Raw genomic sequence first — 26,751 nt, forward strand, 5'->3', positions numbered from 1 at the left:
TTTAACATAATTTTGTTGAAGGAAAAGTTTAAAATTTCTTTTCCTGTGAGAAATATTTGCATTCTCTTACCCCTCCCTAAATATAATTTTATGTCGACTACTCGGGGACTGGGCCGGATGTGTCACGAAAATAAATATGGCGTCCGGAGTTCTGTGATTTTGGAGCCTGTGATCATAAGCGATATCTTTGTCAAAACTTCGCATTTTCCTTGTTTTCTATCTTTGAAACTCGAAAAACGAGTTTCACATAAAATCAAGGAATCATGAATGTGATTTTGGCAGTGAAACAGTATGTCACAAAGATGATTGAAGATAGCGGGCCTGGGATGAAGGTTCTACTCATGGACAAGGAAACCGTAAGAAATTTAATACGATTATTCTGATCGATGTAATGAAGAACAAAATTATCAAATGTTGCTTTAGATGATTTTTGGTGAAGAAGTTTGAAATATCTGTGATGTCCTTGTCTTTTTGATTTTGCTGTTCTTTAGCTTGGAGATTTTGGTTGCAAACTGAACGCACAAAACAAGGGGAGCTATGTAACTCTTGATTTCATCTTACAATCTTAAGCTTGTGTTTTCTTGTAGCGGAAAGATGCATATATGTGTATTAGGTGTCAAAATGAATGAGGATGAAAAACAAAATGTAAAACCTAGCTCTGGGAGGAATTTCTAAAACAGTGGATATAATAATTGTGTCATAAGCCTGGCAACTTGGAATGTCACAGTCATTTAAGTTCCCAGCTCTGCGAAAATTTAATGACTAAGAACCAGATGTAACTAATCGATGATCAATGACATGAATGAGTAACTCAACTGATTAGTCATTGATTATTGGCGATGATCGACGAGTAATCCATGAACAAAAATTTTGTGGCCTTTCGATTACTCATCGAAAATAATGGGCAAGTTTAAACGGGGAAAGCAACTGAATTCATAGGAATACAAGACTTGACTGTAGTCTTTTAAATACAATGCATATGCCATCTATGAGAAAAACGAAATGGCATGCATCATGTTGATTTGATGGATGGTAAACTTACCGAAAAGGAAATGTTCAGAAGGTTGAGTTGTCTTTCTCACCCTCCTGGCTTTCAGAGTCGGATTAAGTAAACTTGATGAGAGAACCATCAAGGTCTGGTTCAACAACAATTGCCACAAGATCACATCAATGACTAATCAATGTCATCAATGACTGATCGGTGACTAAAAATTTTGTGGCCTATCGATTAGTCATCAATTACTCATTCAGTCATCGGCAATAATCAATGAGTAATCAACTGATTACCCATCTATTACCCATTGATTACTCACTGATTTCATTATGTCATTGATGTCATCAATTAGTTACGTCATGTAAAAATTATTTGCAAAATTTTTTACTTATGAAACAGTACTGATTGACCAGATAAGAGACAAAAGAGTACCCAATTCCCTGTCCCCCACCCACCTTCAGGCTGCCCCCCCCCCCCCCCCCGGCATTAAGCAAACATTTTTTTCAAAAATAAACTGGCAAATGCCCTACAGTCAGGACAAATAAATAAGCTCAGGTCAAATGCCCAGCCATGCAATTGAAAAAGACTGGGCTTACCTTTATTCAAACAAAAACCTTTTTTATGTCAAACTACATCATGGAGTAGCCCTTTTATTTTCAGTATTGTGACAGTTGACTGTTTGTTGTTTGGATCTACTGTCTCCCTAATGCCCTTACCAGATTTAGTTAATAAAGGAATTTATTGTCTTTGCTGGGGAACTTATCATTGAAATGAAGTGACAGCATGTGGGCTGAAAGTAACAACACCTTCAAATGCCTGGGCAAGGGTTAATATCTGATCCCCGGGACTAACAATGTTGAAAAATGCTGCGCTTATGGTGAGGAGGGAAGAAGTGAAGGTGATGCTTTTCCTAGGTTGAGACAAAGCATCTGGCCTGACTAACAGTAAGATATAATCCCCATGAAGCCTTCCCAGTAAAATGCTTCCTTTCTCATCACTTGCAAATTGGCTGTCCCAATGTTTCAAAAGAAAACAAATCTGATTCATTGCTTGCACCTTAGCTTGAGTCATAATGCCTGTAGCTTGGTACAAAATGTTCCCTTACGTAAGAAATTTATGCCCCTAACCTGAGACAAAAATGTACTGTAGTTTCTCTCAAGTTGGAAAGTATTATTCTTGTACATATGCTGTATAATTTGTTTTTCAAGTTAAGGCAATATACTGTTTTGTTTCTCCACAGACCGGAGTGGTCAGTATGGTGTATACCCAGAGTGAAGTTTTACAGAAAGAAGTTTACCTTTTTGAAAGGGTAGACACCAGTGGGCGAGAATCCATGAAGCACTTGAAGGCAATTTGTTTCTTAAGGCCAACAAAGGTACTAAGTCTTTATACCAGTAGGGTTCTAGGGAAGTGGGGAGGGGAGAGGTTAAACCCCTTAAAGAAAAATATCACAAGCCTAAAAATTTGGCTTCAGTTGAAAAAGAAGAATGGGGAGAAGAATGAAGCAAAACAAAAGAAAAAAAAATTAAACAAAGATCATTAATTTAAACAGCACCATGGCACAAACTGTAGAAATGGAAATTATAGCAAATAAGCAAGCTGCACTGGTCAGAGGATAGTAATGCTCAATGCACTTGAATGTACATGTATATATAGTTTTTATTTAATTATGACCCAGTTGTCTATGAATAATTACATGTAATTACTGCTCTGTACTCAGGGTAACTTTTCGTCATGGTTACAGCAACTAATATTATAGGGCTGCGTAGATCTTTAGTTTTCAGTAGCCTGTCAGCCACCTTCTACAGATGAATTGAAAATGAAACATAAACTTTAAGAAATTAAAATATATATAGCCAATAGTACACATAAGTTAAGAACTAATACGTGTTAAACGACTGTTGTCTAGAATTCTAAGTTTCAAGTGTTTATAAGTGTTTGTTAGAAAGTGTGACAGAATGTTATATTCAAAAATTTCTTTATGTTTTATTTTTATCCATCGAAGGTAGCTGACAGGCCACCGGAAGATCATAATCTTTTACAAATCATTTTAACCAGAGACTGCTCATTTATGCTTGTTATTATGAATCCTGGTTACGGTTATTCTATTTTCTCGTCGTGTTTATGCCAATGAGAGTAAATTTATATTTCTTGCAGGAGAATGTTGAACATCTTTGCAGTGAACTGAAAAATCCCAAGTATGGGGTATACTATTTGTGTGAGTGTCATCTTCACTGGACTGCTGCTTTGGTTGCAGTTACACATTATTTTTTCTTTAAGATTAATCAATCAATAAATTAATGATCCAAAATAATGCAAAAATTTATGTCTTCTTGTTCTTTAACCAACATTACTATGCATATTTCTGTTTTGCTACAGATCGAGGGAAGGGTGGGTGCAAAGATAGGGTTGAGGGGTCCATTGCAACCCCTCCCCACTCATCTAAAAGGTTTTAAATGCAGCAAAACCCTTTATTTGACAATCTAGCTTTTTACAAATGTCTGATGTGGTGAAATATGTCACTAGCCAGGACTTCTTATAGTACCTGTACTCATAAATCCCACCCCCTCATTTTGATCAAATCCTGGATCTGCCTATCTGCTGTGAACTATGACTTCTTACCCAATATAGTTTATACACTGTAAGCTGAAGTACAATTTTAATTGTTTGCTCGAAACAAGATTCTTGTATGAATAATTAGGAATGTTTTGGTTCAGCGATTCAATCGAGAATCAAGGATCGAGTCAAGTTTCAAGAAAATTGAGTCTCAATTCTCGACTCAAATCCTTGATACTTGTTTCTCGTGAGGATCAAATTTGCACTGTCAACTTACTTCACATTGTAACCTGTACTGTACAACCTCTATGGCTACCAAGATGTATTAATTATTGTAAATTAATTTTGTTCCCATCAGACTTTTCCAATTTCATTGGTAAGCCAAGCATCAGGGCAATCGCTGAAGCCGATGATCATGAAGTTGTAAGAGAAGTTCAGGTAATTATTGGTATTCATTCATCAGTTAAGGTATCCTGGCCCACAAAATGATTTATTTTTGACGTGTAGTCCTCTGCATGATTAAAATGAGTGAATCAGTTAATTAAATAAAGGCCAATGAAAAGATGAGCTGCTACAGGTGTACCACCCTAAAATTTGTTTGAGAGATGTCCTTTTAAGGCTGACTTATATGCCAGAATCACTTCAAGACATAATTTTTTGTATAATTGGCATATTAAACCTGTAAATACCCCGAGAAAAGGGAGTAGGCCATGAACCCTGAGTGTTTTTTTTTTTTACTATAAGTTGAAAAATTGCGTTGCCTGGTCAATGGATTAATCCCTATCTGTTACACCTGCAATCTTTGTAGCTAGCAAGTGTTTGAACTGAGCACTACTGACAGCAGCTGCGTATCTGATAACACAAAATAATAAAGAAGCCTAATTAGATTCAGGAGAATGATGTGTTATCCAGTAAGTGACACAGGCATACTTGGAAAAAAATCCAAGTGATCCTATTAGGAGTTGAACCTTAGACCTTTCGATTACTAGTTTGGATGCTCTACCACTGAGCTACAGGAGACTCGTGGGAGCTTAGGGCATTTAACTAGGTTCATGGGACAAACAGCCTTATTAGAGTTTGTTTTGATATGTCACCTTGTTAGACCTGTATATGTGAGAAAAGCCACAGTCCATAAAAATTATTGAGTTGACACTGCACTGTAGAGGTTTAAATTTTAATTGATCCTACAGCCTGTACATGCTTACCTGCCAATATTTTTCTTCCTGACATGGACAGGACTGTATGGATATCATATAGTCTCTTGGGCACAGCAACAAATTCCCCATAGATATTTATGAATTTTCATTATTGTGCTACAAATTTACTCATTTTTAATTATAAAAACCCTCAACATTTTCTTCAAATTTCATTTCATTTCTTTCCTGCTTTTTTTGTTTTTTTTTTTGTTTTGCATTTTAACTTTTAATTAAACTGCAGAACACTATTTGAAAATAACTTATGTCTCTTTAAATGTATGCACACTGTAATTACTTGTAGTCAAGAGCCAAGAAGTATACATGTACATTTGTACGCTTCTGTTCAAATATTGACTGATTGTTATTTTGTTTCCTTATTTTACTTGTTGCAGGAATTTTATGCTGATTTTTATGCCATAAGTCCTCATGTGTTCTCAATGAATCTTCCAAATTGCTCACGGGTGAGTGATACACGCGAATAAACATGAGTAAAATGAATGTGCAAAATAAAATAATTATATCTTTTAATAGGGGATTATAGCCACTTCAAACCCACAAGCTCTCAAGTGACAAGGCAGAAACTAATTTCTTGTGTGCTAAAAACCAAGACTCTATTAGTAAACACTGTAGAATTTTTTTGACTTGTGTTTTACTTCGACTTGAAAATAGTCTCTCAAGCTATTTTTGTTCTAGATTCAATAATTTCATATCTAGTTTAGACAGTGCACAAATTCGAAGGTGTTCACTTTTTGCTTCAATACTGTATGCAACATTTTAGGGTGGAGCATGGGACATAGATGCCATGGACCGGTCATGTCAAGGAATCTTAGCGGTGTTACTGGCATTAAAGAAATGCCCTGTGATTAGATATCAGAATTCATCTGAGATGGCTAAAAGATTAGCAGAGACTATAAGGGTGGGTATTAATAATATTATTCATAACTAGCATTAAATTCTCTTGTTTACCATTTTAATCGAGCAAGCAGATGGACAGTTAAATGGTTGAGGTGACTTTACAAAAGAAAATTATACAAGTGCACACATTGTACAGTTCAATGTATTTTGTTGACTTACATATTTGGATTCATGAAGAACACGTTTTAGGCAAAACAGTATCCAGGTACCGGTATGCTGTGAGTGCACACTTTTTGAAACCAAAAAAATATACCTTTTGGAAGCCCAATTTTAAATTTCTGGCTGATAATGAAATACTAATACAGTCGAACCTCTTTGTTACGGACACCAAAGGGACAGGAATAAGACCAGTGTCCGTATTATAGAGGTGTCTGTTTTAGAGAGGTAGGCTTTATATGGATTTCGGTCTCTCGGGGACCAAGTGAACTCTCCGTAATAGAGAGGTGTCCGTATTATAGAGGTGTCCGTAAGGAGAGGTTCAACTTTATGTTAATGCTAACATGAAATACTGATTTTACAATCAGCATTTCATGTTAGTGTCAGTAAGTGTCACAGCTACAGGCATACTTGGAAAAAACTAGTTTAATTTTGTTTTTTGTATTTTATTATTTTTACCTATTATAGAGCGTTTTCATTCACGTGACTACTGGTCATTTTGGTTTACTGAAACAAAAGAAAGTATTTGCATAAAAATAGAGTTCAATTCCCAGAGGTTTAGTTTGGGACACCAACATGGCCTCCATTTCTTTCTTTTGGGACTCCAACATGGCCGCCGTGACCTCATGTGGAAACACTCTATAGACTTACAATACAACACTAACTGTAAAAACAACACTTTACTGTACTAAACTAGTTTAATTGCCTTAGCTCACACAAGTCTCCAATCAGTGTGTCATTTTTAATCAATAATATTATGTTAAGTTTTGTCAGTAAAATGGATTTGAATATTTCATTTCAAAAACTCATTAATAATTCACAAGCCCATTGACCTATCAAATGGTCGATAATACATCACGTGCAGTGACTTTACACCGATAACACACTCCTGCTCGTTTTTTATAAATTACGTAAATTTCTTACATGATGATGAGTGGTAGATGTACTGTTATAGTCAAGAGTTTTGTACACTGATTTTATTACTAATCTTGTTTTCAGCATAAAATAAATGATGAGGCCACGCTGTTTGACTTCAGGAGAACTGATGTTCCCCCACTTCTGTTGATTGTAGACAGACGGGATGATCCAGTTACCCCATTGCTGAACCAAGTTAGTTCCTAGTAACTAATCTTGTACCCAGGGCCCAGTTGCTCAGCATGGTTAGTGCTAACCCGGATTAAATACCATGACAACCTATAGGTTTTAATACCTCTTAACCAATGGTTAGCGCTAACCATGCTTCGAGCAACTCAGCCCAGATCTTCTCACTCTTCGGGGGAGAACATCTGGTAAAATCCATGTTCACGTGTCAGGAATGTGACACATAGCATAACTGCGAATGCTCAACATTTGCAACAAAAACTTTTGCTCAGGAATCGCTCAAGATGGACTTTCAAGATCAATTTGTCTCTATAAATGTCATTAATAGGGAGTTTAAGCAGCTACTGAGGCAACGGCAACGAGAACGTCACAAAACAATAGGATTTAATTCGAAAAACAAAGCCCTGCAAGTGCGTTATAAATTTTGTCACATTTCTCCGCCGTCTTCGGCAAAACAACAACTTGAAATGACCAGATTCATGGTTCTGTGTAGAACGTGAGCACATGACGGTGAATTTTTTCATTGTCTGTCTTAACTTGAACGCCGTTCCTACCAATTCTGTTCCTGGACAGTTCGGTTAAATCGTACGAGTTGAACGAGTTGGAATAAACGCGAAGTAATTCAATTTACGCGAACTTTTGTTTTCAGGTGACGTTTTCGTTGGCGTTGCCGTCGCCGGTGGTTGCTTAAAGTCCCTAATATTTCAGCTACCGTAATCACAAAAAAAATCATTGAAGAAAGCCGCTACTAAAGTTTTGTGAATAAAGCAGATTTTAAGGGCTGTATGACAAGGCTGCTATTTTGCAAATAACTATGTTAAGGACGGTGCCTACTAATACAGAGGTATTTTTGCGCAGTTTATTACTATGCGGGGAAAGTAGATCTTAGGATGGGCTAGTGGAATCCAAAAAGAAAATTGGGGGTAACCACACATTTTTACAGATAATTAAGCAACAATGATTCTAAAATTAAAAGGCGCCAAAATACAAAGCAATGTATTACATTTTTTATCAAGTTGAAGCCTTATTATCTCTGAAAAATAAAATGAATAGTTACCCCCAAGTTTCTTTTTAAATACCAAGCTTAAGAGCACTTGCTAAGTTCTGCTTTCTCCTCATAGTTTTAAACTGCACAAAATTATTAGTAGGCACCAGCCATAGGAAACCTCAAGATGCACAGAACGTATGCGTACTAACGAAAGTAGGCACCGTCCTTAAGCTGCGCTAAATTTCTCACTGGTCTTGGGACATCATCTTATTCCTAGTGGACTTATCAAGCAATGGTACACGAGCTCATTGGGGTCAGAAACAACAGAGTTGATTTGTCAAGATGTCCTGGTATCACCAAGGAACTTCAGGTATGTGACTTTGTACAATTTTGATAATGAAGTCAGACTTTTTTGGTCTCACCTTTGGTGTAAAATGGACGTTACCTCCTAATGTAGATCGGAAGTAATTTTGTACAGTTTATGACTATGCGGGAAAAGCAGATCTTAAGGACGGTACCTACTAATGCAGAGGTATCTATCAGTATGCGCAGTTTATGACTATGCGGGAAAAGCAGATCTTAAGGACGGTACCTACTAATGCAGAGGTATCTATCAGTATGCGCAGTTTATGACTATGCGGGAAAAGTAGATCTTAGCAAGGGCTATTGAAATCCATAAAGAAAATTAGGGGTAACCACACATGTTTTAGAGATAATTAAGCAACAATTATTCTAAAGAGCAGTAAAATACAAAGCAATGTATGGCGTTTTTCCGGAGATTGTAAATTATTATTGTTCTTATTATTCACATTAGCCATTCATTACTTTATATTAAGATTTTGTAATGCGCATTCGATCATATCTTTATAGCATGTTAGACTGCGCAATATGAGAAATAATAATAATTATTATTATTATTATTATTATTATTATTATTATTATTATTATTATTTGTTTTTCTTCAAATTGAAGCTTTCTTATCTCTGAAAAATGCATGGTTACCCCAAATTTTCTTTTTGGATACCAAGAGCACTTGCTAAGTTCTGTGTTCTCTGCATAGTTTTAAACTGCTCAATAATATGCCTGTGATAGTAGGCACCACCCATAGGAAAACCGAGTACAGTGGAACCCCGATTTTACGATCGTAAATATGATTGCGTTATTTTGCATGCAAATAACTGTAAACACATCAACCGTGGAATAAATCCTACGAGTCAACACTAAATCCAATATCGACAATATGAGTACAAACCACTAGAATTGTCTGTGAATTTTGGTTATCAGTCATTTTGCTTGGACTAATTATAGAATGTGATTACTGAAGTACATGTGAGCGGGATTTTTAAGGCCATAAAGTTGACAAGAAAGAGGAAAAAATTAAGATTCATGCGCATGTGCTGAAACGTGAACCCCTCCCTTTAAGCTGAATTGTATCTTGAAAAAATACGAACCATGATATATAATAAATAAATAATAATAAATAGGAATTTCAGTGGATTCCACGGGGTGGCTCTTCCATCCACTGTTTCCAGGTCGAATTGGAATTTGGAAATGTTGGCTTTTGTGGAGGGAGGAAAACCGGAGTACTTTCATGATATTTAATCGTCAAAGAATACTGGCTAGCTGTTTCATTAACGGCGGAGACAAAGTGGCCAGTGTTCGTGCCTTTCCAATAAACATCAGTAGATGTTCTATCAAGAGGAAATGTCTAAAAAAGTAACGTCGCGTTGCCATCCTCAAATTTATCGACCGTAATACGGAAGTTGCTGTGGAAGCTGTAAAGTCTGTAGCCTGTTCCAGGTTTCAGGTTTTGTCAGCATAATTATGGTACTTGTACAGCCCTGGGGGGTGGGGGGGGGGGGTACTCCCATATAAAAGTGACGGGGGTGATTGGTGGAAATTTTGAAGAAAAAAAACCCTAAAACGTACCAGAATTCTGTTTAGTGGGCGTGGTCCGAACAATTTTTTACCCCTAAGAGGTGCCAACTCTAAAACAATACACTGACACTTTGACAATTCTTAATGGCAATAAAGAATTCCTTCGAGTCTCGTAAAGATTTGATTCCTATCTTATTTTTCAGCTCAATACCCTTTCCTCAGGCTTAACTCAGTTTTCTTTTAAATTCTTTTTTTTTTCACTTATTTTGACAGGAAGTTGTTTTATCTGCAGAACATGATGAGTTTTATCAAAAGGTATTACAGCTTTCAATTCTGCTATTACATTCGCTCAGTGCAGTGTTCTTCATATCTCATGGAATAAATTTTGGGCCAAAGATTATTGTTATTATTTTTTTCATCACGAAAACTTAGGTACAAGTAACTATATCAACATAATTGGTAGGAGCTCGTACTGCTGAGGTTTTCAGATTCGCGCTGACCAAGGGCCATTACTCGAAACGTCAGCTTTTTTAAAAAAATCTTTTTACGGTGGCTAAGTTCCTTATCAATTCAGTTGACATAACCAAACTGTCGCGTTCCACTGTCTCACGGACGCACACAGCAGTTTCGTTCGAATCCAACCCCATGATCTATTTTCAATCTGACGATTGGTGTCATTATCATTATTAGTTAGGGGAAATGCGGTGGAGGGGTGGGGGTGCTTGGAGCGGAGATACCCAGTTAAACGAATTTAAGTAAGCTTTCTTGTTGCATGTAACCGTTTTGTTTGTTGTTTGTTACTTGTTAGAACATGTATTTGAATTTTGGTGAAATTGGTCAGAACATTAAAACCCTGATGACCGAGTTTCAACAAAACGTAAAGAGTAACCAGCGATTGGAGTCCATCACAGACATGAAGGTGAGAAATTACCATGAAAATCTACATATATAAACTTAACAAACGAGGCCCTCCGGCGGAGCGGGGCGGCGGGGTAGGGGGGGGGGGTGGTAACTCTGTAATGGACAAGTATCCCATCTAGGAGGAACTAGCATCAGCATCAGCATCAGCAAGCAGATAAGTGTCACAAAGCGGTGATGGGGGAGGGGAGGGGAGGAGAGGCGTGATCTTTGGAGTCTTAAAGGGGCACTGTCACGGAAGTTTAATTTGTGTGTATTTTGGTCAAAACGACGCCAATATTCGACAAAGAACCATTTCTCTAATACGAAATTAACATTTCCAGCGATACCAGTATATTTTCTGGCTATTCAAAATGACACTAAAATAGGTGACACTGTTTGTCATGAAGCCCCGAGCGTGAAACGTTTCTCAACAGTCAATTCCCTTTATTGCGGACACCCTCGGGACCGCGAGTTAGTGCCCTTATAATAGCGAAAGTCCTTGATAGCGGGAATTTGTTTCAGTCAGACATCTGTGATTAATTTTTTCTGGAAATTTAGCTGTTGTCCGTATTATCGGGGTGCCCTTAATAGCGTGGTGTCCGCAAGGCGAGAGTTGACTGTACTTGGAACCCTGGCATAAAAATGCGCACTCTGGCTAAATGATCCCATGGAGTAAATGGAGACCAGAGGTCCCGCATTTTTTTTCGGTCCGAAGACCTGGGGCCCTAAACCCCTATGGGACCCTGAGAAATGTCTTGTGTGGACCGATTGCTGCCTGTGTGAGAAAGTTTGTCAGCCCTGTCGTTTTACCTGTAATGATTATTTTAATTGTCTCATTGTTTCTTTTTGTCAACAGGCCTTTGTAGAAAATTATCCTCAGTTCAAGAAAATGTCAGGAACTGTGTCTAAACACGTTACCATTGTGGGCGAGTTGTCTCGCTTGGTAACTGAAAAATCGCTGCTGGATGTGTCCGAAGTTGAGCAGGATCTGACCTCTCAGAGCGACCACTCATCCGCCTTACAGGCAAGTGTTTAGATTATCTAAAAGACCCGGCAAAATGGAGTCACAGGTTGAAAGCTTGAGATATATTCTAATTGCTACTTAGTTTGGCTAGAAGCAATGGTTAGTTGCATTGGCTTTTACACGATCACTTCGCAGTTAGATCGCTACACTTCGCCTCGTGTTTGAGATGGTGAAAATAGCGAGATTTGGAATGAAGAAAGGGCGTAGCTATCATCATTCAAAGCAACTTCGTGAAGTTCGTCGCGCACAAAGAGTAAAGTGAAGCTTCCTGGGATATATTTCTTCTTAGTACTTAATCACTCTGGCCAATCGCAACAGATGTAAACAACACAACGAGCCAATGAGAATTCGAAGCAAATACATGTAACTGGCGCCAAGCGCGGGAAAATGCGTGCGGCCAAAACACGATTGGTTTTGGTTTGGATTCCCATTGGTTGAGAAAGCGGCGCGAGTTTTGTTAACCAATCACAGAGCGTAGTAATGCAAAACTAAAGCAAACTCGAAATTTCTTTCGACACAATTGAAAACTGCTCTTTCAGTCTTACTTTCCTTACTTGCTTGCGGACAGTTAAAAATAAGCAAGTTGAGTAGGGACATCCTTCAAATAAAGTTCAGAAAGAGAAAGTTAAACTAGTCATCATAGTCAACTTTTTCTATACAACCTTTGAATTTAGTCATTTCACGTTGTAGTTTTGCAAAGTCGGACGGTAAAGGAATGTGCCAAAATTTCTGACGCGCGTTCGCAGAGCTGGCCAGTATTTTGCTCATTAAAGCCTGGTTTTCACTAGCGACGCAAGCACAGGTGCAAGCACAAGCATAAGCGTAAGAGCTTTATGTCAAGTGAAAACGAACGCGTCGCAAGCACAAGCACAAGAAAAGGAAAGGAAAACTTTTGATCCTTGCGCTTGTGCTTGCGCGCGGCTTACTCTTGCGTCGAGGCCGTTATCATGGTGAAATAAGCATTCTTATGCTTGCGCTTGTGCTTGCTTCTGTGCTTGAGTCGCTGGTGAAAACCAGGCTTAAACCTTTCATTTTCTGACGCCTCGTTGTGGTCGCTGTTGTTTCTGCTTAAGTTCCGTATTTTTTGTACCTTTAGCCACCTTGAACCCACACTCATGTAGCTTAGGTGCTACTCTTCAATCTGAATTGAAATGAAGTGTGTGATGATGGTGGCACGCCCTTGGCCTGGTTCCTAATAAACAATCGGGCGGCTCGCTCTTGGCTTCTGTCGGCTGATACGAGGTGCCGATAGAAAGTCGATAAAAACCGAGAGCGAGCTGTCTGATTGTTTTAGCATAATCCGATGACCGATCTGTTCAACAAATATTGCAGTAAAAATGATTTATTCCTCGCTAGTCGGTTTGTGGGTTCAGCAGTTTTCCTTGCTTGCGCTCACAGGGCAGTCTATATTGAGTTATTAAAGACTAGGTTATTGTATAATGCAATTCCAGGGATTTAATTGGTCAGTCAGCAGTCATGGAATATGAGCCATTATACAGTACCATGCCCGAGAAATAGCGACCACTTAGTTGTCTTCTGGTTGTTCTTGTAAAGTGAAATCACCTCATATCAAACGCGCGCTCGTGTTATAATTGTTAAATATAGAACGCCCTTGCTTATCAAATCAGGTTGCGCTTTTTGCCTTATACTCGGCCACTTCACCGGGTTATGCTAAACTCAATACTTAACTAGTAATTAGTAATTTAATGTGAGCTTCACTAATGGGAAATTTCTTACCGTTCAGAATATTCGTCGGCAATTAGCCAATGACAACGTGACCGAGCTGGACATGATGAGAATGGTGGCCCTGTACGCCCTGCGCTATGAAAAACACAGCAGTAATGACGTGGGTGGCCTGTTGAACATGCTGTCGCGACGTGGAGTTAGCGAACACTATAAGAAGGTACAAAGCTCTATAACTGTATTGTTGTTTAAGTGGGACGTGCTGTACCACTAATTATTGTCGTGTGGGATTGCTTACAGCCGTTCTGTTTGCTCAAAGAATTCAAACGCATAAAAAGTGCAAGCATGGTAAATGCGAGGTATTTATCACGGGTAGCTTCATTAATTTATTCACAGTGTTCGCTTAACTATCCAAGATTCTGCTCACAGATTGCTCACAGTCGCCTTATTTGCTCAAAGAACTCGAGTACAGAGCAGAGAATTACAAGCATAGTGAATGCGAGGCATCCATCACGCGCAACTATATTTTTATTCACAGTATTTCCTTACCTATCCAACATTCTGCATCTACAGCTTTTAGTTTGGCAACATTTTATACGTAGTATTTTACTTTCTTACAGTACAAATTTTTAGAGCTGTATTCTCAATGACTTAGGTAACATATTTTACACATGAAACTCCCACCCATCCACTTAAATTGTAAAACAAAACCTTGTGTTCCATGATATATTCCCCGGGGGAAACTTTTCGTGAACTTTTCATGTAAAGGCCTTCGTGGGAAGGAATATGACATTTGTCGCATTCACCCACGTCTATATACACTAGCGTACCCAGTTTCAACGAAATTGATTTCACAGACCACGTCGCATTTTAATTCAACACCTGTCGTTCTTTGTTGTCTGCCTGTTTCACTTTATAATTCTTTTGCGCAATTGTAAAGTGTCCGCAAAATTACTGCTGGTAATAGGTGCTGTTTATTAAAAGGTCTTTAATAGCTTGTAAGTACAACGTGCGACAGCTGACTGTCTTCCTGTAAAGCACGGGAATTATTATTACAAAGTGCGACTGGCGGAGGAGGGGGGGGGGGGGGGAGGGGGGAAACACAGTTAACCACTATGCCCTCTGTATACCTAGGGCAGGTTACCGAATTCCTTGGACACCGACTGAGGGATACCTAGATGAATTTGGCTAATATATACGAGTTATCTAAAAACTATCACTGCTTCCATGTTAAAATCTGTCCACAGATTCAAAAGGTCGAAGCACTTTGTACAACATAATAAGCAGCACCACAGGAAAGTACTACTCAGTAGCTTTCATTTAAATAGTCGCATTTAAGGATTTCTTCATCAGACACAAAATGCATTCAAATGAAAGCCCGGTTAAACTCCTTAAAATACGACAGGAACAGATCCCCAGCGTTATAGTCACCATATCACTCTATGTTCTCTATATCTCTATTTTGTTGCAACATTATTATTTTAAGACTTTTGTCCCTGTACGATAGTTTACACTACGAAGAGACTGAAAGTCAACTTGATTGTGATGGTGTCAAGATATGCAGGTATTACTGTTTTTTCAACATCCTGCATGCATAAGATATTCCTCTGTTCGCAAATTTCAGTTTCTTGAGGCTTAGGTCATTAAATAGTTATCAACGTTCGTTTATACAACAACTTCAATCCTTGACACTGATTATTAATCCTTCTATGAGTAAGCATTGCACATACGGGTTCGTTAAACCCTTTGCGAATCTCTTAATCCCCTTCCAAACGATTTCAAAGCATCTAGAAAGTCTTGTTTGATAAACGTATACAAGAGTGGATTACACAACGCGGTGAGAAAACGGAAGAAGGTAATGCTGATGGCAATAATGTTCATATTGTTTGGCGATATGTCATGCAAGCCCAGAACTTCTAAGTCGTCCATTATTGCCCAGAGAAAGTAGAAAAATAAACCGAAGATGAAAACTGCGATCATTGCGATAAATAGAGAAGCGATTTTCTTTTCGTTGACTGCCCTCCTCCCCGCATTAACCCTGGAAGACGAGCGTCCGCGGGAGAGCTCGCTATGGATCTCGTTGCTCTGCCTCCGAAGCTGGACGAATATTTTAGTGTAAACAGCCCCCATCAAGAGAAGTGGTAGCACAACAAGGACAGCCATGCAGAAGAAGTCGTAGGACAGCTCAATGTGAATGAGAGTGTTGTCTTGTAAGGAGGGTAGAAGCCAGGTGAGTTGCACTAATGAAGCCAGAAGCGCGAGAATCCAAACCGACCCCAGCGCCCTGCCGACCCTCTCTTCTGTCACGATGGAAGGGTACTGTAGCATCTTTGTGACTCTGATATAGCGGTCGATAGAGAGTAGAATTAGATGACCCACCGAGGAGAACGCCAAGAAACGATTGGAGATGTCCATGGCGACACAAACTGCGCGCTGTAACGTTGCCGAACACGCAATTACCATCGGCACCGCTAGCAGTCCAGTTAGAAGATCGCTGCCTGCCAGGCTTGTCAGCATTAAATTCGACGTGGTCCTCAGACGTCGCTTTCGCCAGATCAGCAAAAGAACCAAACTGTTTGCAATGACGATGAAACAAGAAAGTAGCCCATACAGGATAAATGCTCCAGTTCTGTGGCTTGCGGATGATTCCTCCTTGTCAAGCTCTTCGACTGTGATGTTGCTGTCATTATTGACAGACATGTTTAAGCGTTTTCTCTTCCAAGTTTTCTGAGCTTTACAGAGTGCCAGTGGTTCCTTTACTCAGTCAATTTTGTGTAATTTTTTTTGTTTTTCACTCACAAACTGTATTTGTTTTCTTTTTTTTTATTTAGTCACGCCTCCGGCTACCTCTGCTTCGTCAGAAAAGAAAATTAAAACCCGTAAGCTGTTCACGCTATCGGTAAAGCAATATCTTCCTCTCTACAAAAAAAAATCTGATAGTCGGTGCTTTGGAAGCGATAAGGATTTTACGATGTTTTTGAGTGATTTCCTCGGCTGTCTCCGCTCAGATGCAAATTCAACGCGTCCCTGAAATATTGAAGCAAATGGTAATTAAAATAAATTAAAACTGCGGGCTTGATGTTAATTAAAATGAAATAGCTTGCTAAAAATAGCAGCATTTTGTAAAAGTTTGTTGAAAAAGGCAGGCATTTTTTTTATAGTATGCCTAATACCGCGGCCGAAGGGGAAAATAATTATACCGAATTAAAACACTGTTCATGGATTGTAACATTTAGCTAATGGTCTTACTTAGCACTAACAGCTGTAAATAGCTAATGGATAATATCAAATTTGAAATTGTTCTTTTCGACGAAGACATCGTTTTTTTAGCTGTCAATTTTCTTTCCCATTGCGAATTACCCGTTTTAACATTCGCCACCAAAAATGCGAGTGTTTTCCTTCGCTAGTAGTACGCGAGAGAGTTTTGTGTTTTCAGTGTTTTTTAGAGCAGATATACTTTTCACTAATGCAAGTCAATTTCCGTCAGTTTTCCTTAAATCGACCCTTTTAGCTCCACGATTTCAGGCATTATTAAAAGCTGCTCACAAGCTCCTCTTGTCTAGCAATGAACTGCTCGTTCAATATTCTTATACGAGAAAATCGAATTTGATGTTTGTAGTAAAATTTTCACAAACCCGTATCTTTTCAGAGTCAAACGTTTGTTAATTTAAGGCAGACCTAACTCTCACGTTCGTAGATGGAATCCTAAAGTACTCATTACTACGGGTGCTGTTTCTGATGCCGTAAAAAGGTGGTTATGATTTTTGAGTCTGTGGGTGAAAGTCTGTAATTTCAATATTTAAGAGCGGCTGCCTGTAAGAATCGAGAACTGCTTTTCAGCGACTACTTGGTCGAATTTCTGACAATTAGTCTGAAGATACCCTTGGATTAACTATTTTCGAAAATCATAGAGTATCTCCAGACGAAATATCAGAAATTCGACCAAGTTGTCGCTGAAATGCAGTTCTCGATTCTTACAGGTAGACGCTTTAAATTAAAGCTATTGAACAATGCTTTTCTGTGTTGTTCCAGCTTATTACTCCTTACTTGGTGGTTCTAACTTTTTAGTCTGTACAGAAAAGCATGAAGCATGCGATCCTGTGTATTGCACTTTACAAAGTGTTCTATCTTTTTAGCTCATGTTTGAAACCCCAAAGTATATCCATTCAACTGACAGCCATTGCGCAGTAATTTCCTGTGATGGTGTTTATGATTCTGTCCGAGGTGGTTCTAACTTTTGAGTCTGTGGATAAAATCCTAAAGTGTGACCATTCAAATGAAAGCTACTGAGCAGCACTTTCCTGTGGTTCTGTTTATTATGCTGCACAAGGTGGTTCTAACGTTTGAGTCTGTGGATGAAATCCTAAATGTAACTATTAAGCAGCATTTCCTCGCGATGCAGTTTGAGTTTTGTCAATATACAGAAGAACAAAAACCGCTGGATTTTTTGTTTTTCGATGTCTAACTCGGAGATTCTTGAAATTGAAAGGGGTGATTAGAATGTACTCACAGAAAAATTGCGTCCACGTCGAATAAAACTCGCCGCTCCTGGTGCTGTGTGTTGTGGTGCTCTAGGGAAGAATACGTGCCGTCACGTCTTATAAACTCTACCCATATCACATTTTAAATCAATACGCTTCTATTGTAAGCACATGATGTTTGTCCTGTTTGCGTTCAATTCAATGAGTCCACGAGCTAACACAGCTTGATAATGCAATGGCCATCATTTACATATGAGTGATATTGATACTTTTACACTTTAAATTGCGCTTTGTGATCGGCGGAAAACGCCACTTTTGTTGCCTCTAAACGCCTTTTCCTGGCACTTCATTCCGCTGTTTTTTTTAAGCATGCGTAAGTCAGCACATAAGTACATATTTAGTTTGTTTTGTTTGCTTTTTCGTCAAAGGAAAAAGATGAATTATTTCCTTTTCAAAAGACCAACATTATGCTTTTTATTACAGCTCGTCACATTTTTTGTACAAAATCTCAGAACTAGGTAACATTATGCCTCGAGTACAAATGTCATCCAAACAGCGATGAATTATATTTGTTGAAATTAAATCGAAAAATCATTCATTTAAGTTTTAGACATTAGTGTTTGACCACGCCAAGAACTCTATTAACTAAATAATATGCTTCTTCTTTTTTTGTCAGTTTATTTTTCTTTATTTGAAAATATTTTGCGCGCAGACGGTTTCTATGTCTAATTTGAGTAAGCAGGAAATAATTCACGCCTGTACGAAGTCTAGAGAAGAATAAACGGAATAACTAGAACGACGTAGGTATAAGATTTCTATTTCAAACTTGAGATGTTTATCTTAAACCAAGGTGAAAGTACTCAAGATTCGAAAAAGCCGTCTGCTATCGCAGGCTAATTTTTAATGTTAAAGGGATTTTTGATGGGCTTGTGTTGCCAATCAAACCGCGTTTTAATGGATTTACAATGGCGGCACACTCTTATCTTGCTTCATCAGAGAACTTTAAATCACTATTTGAAATAATCAGTTTTTGCTTATATTTTCTTTGCAATGTTTACATTTTATTAAATGAGGTTAAAAAACGATTTATTGTGTCGAGACAGGCGGTGTTTTAGGCTATTTTTCTCGCTTCTTGACGCTACAGTCTTAATTGATCAGGAAATTTAATATTTATTACTCTAGTACTTCGTACCTATCGGACCGGAAAAATACGAGAGCGCATTGTACGCATTGTGGGCGGGGAGGTGAGGGGGGGGGGGGGGGGGGTTACTTCCTTGTGTTGTATTTTGTTAGCTTTATTGGCTTTGCCAGGGACAATACTGTGAATGCAAGGTTAAAAAAAAAGATACAGATAGGGACGCCGCAACAGTTCGAGTTATTTGCTTGGGGCTCAGCACAAACAAAATAGGATGCAATTATACTAAGATAAACTAGGAAACAAGCTGTATATATACGTATGTACCGCGCCAAAGGTTATGGTTTTTTTAAGCGGTTTTGGTCTGAAAATGGCTACAGATTTTAACAATTCGATTGAAGTCTGATTTGACAGGCCACGTCTAAGGACGGGTATCGCTTTCAAAGGTTGTGTGTGAAAACGTCGGTTCTCCAGGGTTTGGAGAACCGGCGGCACATCCCCCTATAAATTCCGAGGATCCCCCCTCCCCCATCCCCCCCCCTGTCCCCCCACGGAAAGGTTTAGGAGCATAATTCATTGCACTATTCTCAATTGTATCCTGATTTATAGCTTTGTAGTGTACTGTATTGGAGGGATAAATTTCTTATTCGATTATACTAATTGCGGACATTTTACTTGCCGATATCTTTCCTCGTCCCTGTCGGGTTCGCAAGAATTCTGCGGAATCCGTGAAATTACCTCGTGGGTTATCTGTAAAAGCATTATTTAAAGTGATACCAATGAATCGTATCACTGCGCATAAGTTCGTACGTCATTACCGCGCGCAGCCCGAAAACACTGTGTTCTCCTTGATGCCGAGTCTAGCCAATACTGTAAAGGGTTATTTTCTCCTAAACGAGCACCGTGACCTATCTTTTTTTTTTATCTCGTTATTTTAACTTAGCTGTTATCCTCTTAATGTTCAAACATTTTTTAGGAAAATTTTACGACAGAAAAATGAGTTATTGCCGGAAATACGAACTTGTCCACCACTCGCTAGCATAAATTAGTGATACCGAGAACTCGCACGCAAGAAACGTTTTGGGTCGATATTGCTTCATATTGTGCTTTCCTGCGAAGAAATTTTTCTTTAGTTGCCGATTATGCCTCACACATTCTATGTATAACGCTTTTCTAAGTTATGCTTTATCTATGTAACTTCTGTTGCTATCAGACATGGCAGTAACTGATTAAATAAACTCATTTTTGGAAGCGAATATTGCTAGCGATTATGGAGTAAATTAAATGGATCGTAGCTCTTTCGCGGGCACGGTGACCTATCTTTTTTATTGCATTTCTCAAAATGTTATATAGTAGTGAACAATCACAGAAAGTTTGAGAAAAGTTTCACGACAACGTTTATTTCGAGGGAATCACCTTAAAGTGTTTTTGTTACTTGGAGAGGAAGCCTTGCTCTTCAACAACTCTATGAGCGAAACTCAAATAAGTTCCGCCTCTGACCATTTACTTGTAAAGAATTAAGCCTCTTGAGTCTTAAGACTCATAGTATTTTCATATATAAATTAATCTATAAATTTGTTTCCTTGTTTTTCTCATTTTTACACCAGCTTATGACTGCTCTTATCCAATATGGTGGCAGAAGTGTACGAAGCAGTGATCTGTTTGGTCAAAACAAAACTCCATTGTCACTAACAAGGAGGTTTTTTAAGGGATTAAAGGTAGGTACTGTATATAAAACCCACCGTGTTTTAAATAAAAGTTGTTGTTGTTTGTTATAAAGCAAAGCTATAAACGCTAGGTAAGTGGTAGAAAAGTGCCAAAAGAAATTCCAGACGTTTCGGGTCTAGCCCTTCATCAGTGGAAGTCAAGTGTGGTTTTCGTTGGAAACATGCGCCATGAAACGATATTTGAAATTCCGAGACGCGCGAACGGTATAAAAAGAATACCACGCGGGCGGACGATCAAATTCGGAGGTCGTGGGTTCGATTCCTGCCGAGGCCAAAGACTTTTTTCTTTGCCTCGTGCGATCTCCCATTTCCTTACTAGGTCTAACGCTCAGTGGGAAATTCACGGGTTCACTTTAGCACTTTAACGTACACTGCAGAGTAAATTCTCCGATCCATTTTTTGTGTCCAATACTGTCGACCTGTTGTGACTCGAAAACCATCTTTTGGCCCGTACAGATGGACTAAATTTGTCCATTGGAACTATGACTCGTTCTCAAAGCATGAGACCAAGAAGTGGACGCTTTTTTAACGTGTATTTCTTGATCTCACGCTTTGAGAACAAACAATAGTTCAAATTGACAAATTAATCTTTAGCGTGTATTTCATGGTCTCACGATTTGAGAACGAGCCACAGTTTAAATGAACGAAATTAGTCCATGATCTGTACGGGTCGAAAGATGGCTTTTTCGGGTAGTATCAGGTCGGTTGCTGTTGTTGCTGTTGTTGTTGTTGTTGTTGTTGTTGTTGTTGTTGTTGTTGTTGTTGTTGTTGTTGTTGTTGTAACCTGCTCACAAAGCATTTTCTCTGTACTGATCATTTCAGGGAGTTGAGAACATCTACACTCAGCATACTCCATTGCTGTCGGAAACACTCGACAGCTTGGTGAAAGGAAAACTCAAAGAAGCTCAATTCCCTTATCTTGGTTCAACAGTTCTTCGAGATAGGTGAGCTTTAAGCAAAGAAAATGATCCGTAATTTTCATCCCGCTTGTATTCAAGAATATCTCAATTTTGAGTCTCTGGAATAATGAAAATCAGACAGCGATAGTGTTGGGAAATTCCTTCGTAGTATTTCACACGAGCAACAGTCTTGGTTGTGGGTATGATAGGAGAGTTGTACGTACGTGCGTACGGACGGACGTGAATTGAACTGGATTTACGTAAGTAAACGATACAAGCGATGTTTGAAACCTTTGCGTAAAGGTGCATTTCCACTGCTGCGCAAATTTTACGTGCATTTTACGTGCGTATCGACGTAAATTTAACTGGCTGTAGGCACGTAATAACATACGAGAAACGATATTCGAAAGCCTTGCGTAAAGGTGGATTTCCACTGACACGTAAATTTTACGTGCGTATAGACGTAAATTTAACTGGCTTTACATACGTGAATAAAATAAGAGGCGATGTATGAGCCGCGTGCGTAAACGTAAAAAGTTGAACAGCGCTCATCATTTTACGTTTACGTAAGCCGTTCATGCGTCGCTTGTTATTTTGTTTACGTACGTAAAGGCAGCCGAATTTATGTCTGTACGCACGTAAAATTTACGCGACAGTGGAAATTCACGCCTGTTGTAATTACCCACCGCACATAAAATTACGTGACTGTGGAAACGTTGAGCGCTGTTCAAGTTTTTATGTTCACGCAAACGGTTTGTGCACCGTTGCCGATTTTATTTACGTACATAGAGTCACCTAAATTCACATCCGCACGCGCGTAAAATTTACGTGAAATTCGCCTTATCAACGGTATTGGGTTCGCCGCCCTGTAAAATATCGATGCTCACGAGAAATTTCGGAAGAAAAAGTGGCGTTTATATTCCACCCTTGATCGTGATTTTTAAAATTCTATCATTGTTACTGTTTTCTTGTACAAAATCAACATAATTATTTTTTCCTGTTTGTGTTTGGGCAGCTTATACTTTACTCGTTTTTAGTATATATTGCAAAAATTACTCAAATGTCAATTGATATTGTACTCGTAGTAAATCGATTATCAATTTGAAAACTGTTGTCGGTTCACCCTTAGTGGCAGGGTTAAGTTTATACGGTGTTTTCTAGTTTATAAAATCTGTGAGAAAGAATACTGAAGAAAAGGAATGTGGAATATAGTTCAAGTTTATTGTCTACCTTAACAAATTGTACAGAATGAAAGCTGGTTTAGAGAGACTTTGGAAGGAAAAATTGAAATTTAAACGCTTTTCGAAGTAATGCGAAAATTGGGTTACAATGAGATAAACCATACGATTTAGTTTCATCAAATTCTCCTTGTGTGGCTATGCGAAATTTTGCTTGTCAAAGTCAAGAAATTGTTCCTAAACATCTTGATCACGACAAAACCAACTCTCAAACGAAACTAGTTTTGAAGTCGCTTATGTAAATCAACGTGTTTAAAGTAAATGCAAATTATGTGTTTCTTGGCCAAGATGCCCCTTGTGTAGGGATTCTCTCTATAAGGCGCTTACTTGTTTCCTTTTCTTGTTTTTCAAATTGATTTCTTCTGAAGACCACAAGAAGTCATCGTGTTCATGGTCGGAGGTACCACGTATGAAGAAGCTTTTGCCGTCTACAACCTGAACAAAACCCTCCCAGGAGTCAAGATTGTGCTCGGTGGTACAACAATTCATAACTGCAAGAGGTAAGGGTTCTCATAGGATACTCTTTATTTGATTTCAGCTCAATCCGTAACAAAAAAAATCCGATATTTTTTACCGAAAAAGCCCGGATTTCGTGGAATGATACTGCAAGGCGTTTGGAAAATTTCCCGCCTTTTTGGTGCGCCCGTTGGCCAGGTTAACTGTGATTGGGTAATTTGAAACTGTGCCTGTATGTTGATTGGCTATATTTTGAGCTGTTTCGTTTCACTGGATAGAAGAGAGAAAATGTTGGAGATGGACTTCGTATTTTTTCCCTCGATATTTTTGCAGAGATACCATCGGAAGTACAGGTAAATAGGCCATTTCCAAGTTACTCTGAACTTCATTATGAAAGCGAAGCTAAGTGCATAGTTTATGTTATGTTAAATTAGTTTTCATTCATACGCAAACAAAAGTAATTTATACATGAAAAGATTTTTTTAAAGAAGTTGGAGTTTGGATTAAAACAGTATGAAAGAGTTCAAAGTCTTAAGAGTGCGCGAGAGTCGACATGAGCGCGTTAAATTTTCCAGCCAAACGGTTGAAGGTTGAAGAGTTTTACTCCCGTCGACCCTCCTTCCTGTTTACCTAAGCCAGAGAAACGTTAGAGGAATAATTCTTCGATTCCCCGTTTAATTGCTTGCAAAAGCGATAGACAAGTATGAAATAATGGAGCACACCTTCTAAGAATTATGCATGTTAAAACTAAAAAGAGAATTCCTGTCTTGTGTCTGTTCAAGTTTTGCGAAACAAGTCCCATATTTGAAAAGCTTTCTGTAGTAAATTCACAGGCGCGAATTACTATATTTTTATAGGAACAAAGTGATGTTTTGTTTCCAACCAAGCTGTATTCACTTTGCATGAATATGAACTAGCTATCAAAGGACTCTTGGCGATCTAAGGCACACTTATCAGATTCATCAGAAAGATGTTACTCAGTCGTGACACAGGTATACTCAGAAAAAATCTGAGTTCTCCAAACAGGACCTTTGACATTCCGACGACTAGTTCTATCACTGAGCTATATAGGAGACTCTTGGGAGCTAGGGCCATTAAACTAGGTTCATGTGACAAACATCCTGCATACTGCTAGGATTGGAATATCGATTGGTGGCATATGTGCAATGGAATAAATATGATGGTAGCTTTGTTCTTCGTGTGTGACATTTCGTCTTTCATATTGCAAGTATAACAACAACAACAACAACATTGACATATACGCAATGAAAAATTACTGCGATGCTCATGTGGTCGTGTTTAAAATTAAGATTTTTTTCAGGTAAGCACCAAAATCCTACAAATTCTAAAAAAAAACTTAAACTGCAAGCGAGCTTACTGAGTAACCTTATAAGCGGCTAAATTGATTGAAAGAATAATAAATAAAAGAAGGTACAAGTTTATTTGGTTTCCCTTTCTGAAAAAGGAACATTCAGAACTTGCGAGGGCCCAACGCTTCTACCGCATTGTTTTCGCTCAACAGAACTGCGAAATGAATTTCCATTTTCATTGTTGGTTCAGCTGTACTAACGGGTCGAAATTCGTTGTTGCCGACTTAGTGCTCAATTGTGGTTTTTAACGAAACTAAACTCATTCTTTTCCCCCTTTGTTTTATGTTTGTAGAGTACTTCAGAGTTTGATCAGTTGTTTGACATTTCATAGTCGATATTCTTAAGAAATAAAACCTGTCGCTAAGCCTACAAGCCATTCCGGTAAGCCCAGTGACATCTTTTCATGTCAAATGAGTTTTGAAGACTGGATTGTTTTAACTATTGTCTTTATTGTTTCCGCCATGTCTTTTCCAACAAGAGCAAGTTAGATTTTTAAAATCTGAATGCAGCTTTTGGGTTTCACGAATGAGCCAATCTGGCTAAACTAGTCCACGTATTAATCATTCTCACCAGGCCTAGAATGCCCAGACGGAGCGCTAAGATCGACCGCACATGCACGAATTGATTTCATTAAATTGCGTTTCCGGAAAAAAGTGTTCGAATGAAATGTTTTGTTTCAAGTCAAATCGTTCCCTGAGAGTCTTTCGTTTGGGAAATGTGTGAGAAAATGGCATAAAGAAAATGTTTATTTTGCAGGACGCACTCTTGCTAATAACGATATTCTTTGCTGTCGGCAAAGTTAAGAGAGGCATAATCAAAGACCTTTATTAGGCGAGCTTGCTTGTGGTTAAACTTACAAAAAAAGAATTTGATCATTTTTCCAACTCGGAACGAACAAGCTGTTCAGGAAGTTATATAGTTTGTTGATTTAGCTCAGATTCATAGCTTTGAAGATAAATCTAAAACAGTGAATCCTTGGTTGCCATGCAGAAGAAGAGGCAAAGCAAACTTGCAAACCTTTTGGTGTTGTTCGTGGAATTAATCAAGTAAAATATAAAAAATTTAACAGTAAAAATAACTAACCTTGACAAGTCGAGAGTGCTTTTGGATACTTTCTACGCCCTCGGATTCCCTCCGATTCTCAATGCTAAAAAAATGTGTAACAACACAATACCGTTGTATATGTAAAGCTGCCAGGACTTGACTTGCCGACGGCCTCAATTTTGTTGGGGTTAAACTCGTGTTAAATTCTAATTTCATTTAATTAACTTTTGAATTTGAATTTGAATTTGAATCAAATTAAATCTGCCGCACCTTTGCCATTTTTAAAACTTGAAGAGTATTTATTTGATTTGTTGTTTGGCATTTCACAGTCCATATATTTTGTTATCAAACTCAAACGATATGTTTACTGTCCGTTATTGAAAGCAATGTTGACGTCTTGATTAGGGAAAGTGCGTTGTAAAGAACTGTTTTATTATTATTGTCCTTCAAGTTTTAGCCAAAAAACAAGAAGCTGAACTTTTAAATATGAATGAAGTTTTGATGTAACACAAGCGTTGACCTGACTACGATTTATCTATGGCGTTCAACGCATGCTCAAAAGACAAGTCGAAAACGTTGTTGAATCAAAAAAGCTCATGAAGAAAAAATAAAATATATAACTTAGTACAAGCTTGACAAGCTTCCGAAAACCGAAAGACTACTTCTACATGAGTACGAATCTGAGTTCTCAGTAAGATTGGTGACAGATATATGCTCGCCTCTTCTGCCGTTTATTCTTGACACACTTAATTCTCTTCACTTAACTTTCATAGCATGGGTTTACTAATTCAGCAGTGCGTGTACAATCTTGGCGAATGTTTGAACCCTTTGGCTGCGAAGACTTTCAAGGGCGGAAATCTTCATATGTGAAGACATTTTAAAATTATGTTTTGGAAACGAACAGCACAATTTGTAGATTCAGCTCCGTTTATTATCCTTTTTTATCACATGTTGTTGTTGTTGTTGTTGTTGTTGTTGTTGTTTGCCGGGTTGTTGTTGATAAGTATCCT

General features: G+C 38.3%; 2 protein-coding genes across 6 annotated transcripts in view; one reads left to right on the plus strand and one right to left on the minus strand.

Annotated features, from left to right (window-relative positions):
* Positions 1-115: 115 nt before the first annotated feature.
* LOC146451270 (vacuolar protein sorting-associated protein 45-like) overlaps positions 116-26,751 on the plus strand; it is a 39,913-nt gene continuing 13,277 nt past the window's right edge. The window contains exons 1-15 of the mRNA XM_085099419.1: positions 116-356; positions 2,235-2,369; positions 3,152-3,212; positions 3,909-3,988; positions 5,139-5,207; positions 5,525-5,662; positions 6,817-6,927; positions 8,184-8,276; positions 10,058-10,099; positions 10,593-10,703; positions 11,541-11,708; positions 13,453-13,611; positions 20,615-20,725; positions 21,557-21,678; positions 23,240-23,371. Coding sequence (XP_084955545.1) covers positions 264-356; positions 2,235-2,369; positions 3,152-3,212; positions 3,909-3,988; positions 5,139-5,207; positions 5,525-5,662; positions 6,817-6,927; positions 8,184-8,276; positions 10,058-10,099; positions 10,593-10,703; positions 11,541-11,708; positions 13,453-13,611; positions 20,615-20,725; positions 21,557-21,678; positions 23,240-23,371 — 1,625 coding nt within the window. The 5' untranslated portion in view covers positions 116-263. The remainder of the gene's footprint in view (positions 357-2,234; positions 2,370-3,151; positions 3,213-3,908; positions 3,989-5,138; positions 5,208-5,524; positions 5,663-6,816; positions 6,928-8,183; positions 8,277-10,057; positions 10,100-10,592; positions 10,704-11,540; positions 11,709-13,452; positions 13,612-20,614; positions 20,726-21,556; positions 21,679-23,239; positions 23,372-26,751) is intronic.
* The window catches only part of LOC146451271 (trace amine-associated receptor 8a-like), a 46,125-nt gene continuing 33,275 nt past the window's right edge, over positions 13,902-26,751 (minus strand). For 3 of the 5 annotated variants that reach the window (XM_085099443.1, XM_085099442.1, XM_085099439.1), the window contains exon 2: positions 13,902-16,418. In XM_085099443.1, coding sequence (XP_084955569.1) covers positions 15,129-16,091 — 963 coding nt within the window. In that variant the 5' untranslated portion in view covers positions 16,092-16,418 and the 3' untranslated portion in view covers positions 13,902-15,128. Of the gene's footprint in view, positions 16,419-17,901; positions 19,096-25,780; positions 25,845-26,751 lie in introns of those variants that run through there. The other 2 variants (XM_085099441.1, XM_085099440.1) reach the window with 2 other exon arrangements.

This window comes from Pavona decussata, unplaced genomic scaffold, assembly GCF_977016875.1.
Source record: "Pavona decussata unplaced genomic scaffold, jaPavDecu1.1 SCAFFOLD_391, whole genome shotgun sequence".
NCBI classification, from domain to species: domain Eukaryota; kingdom Metazoa; phylum Cnidaria; class Anthozoa; order Scleractinia; family Agariciidae; genus Pavona; species Pavona decussata.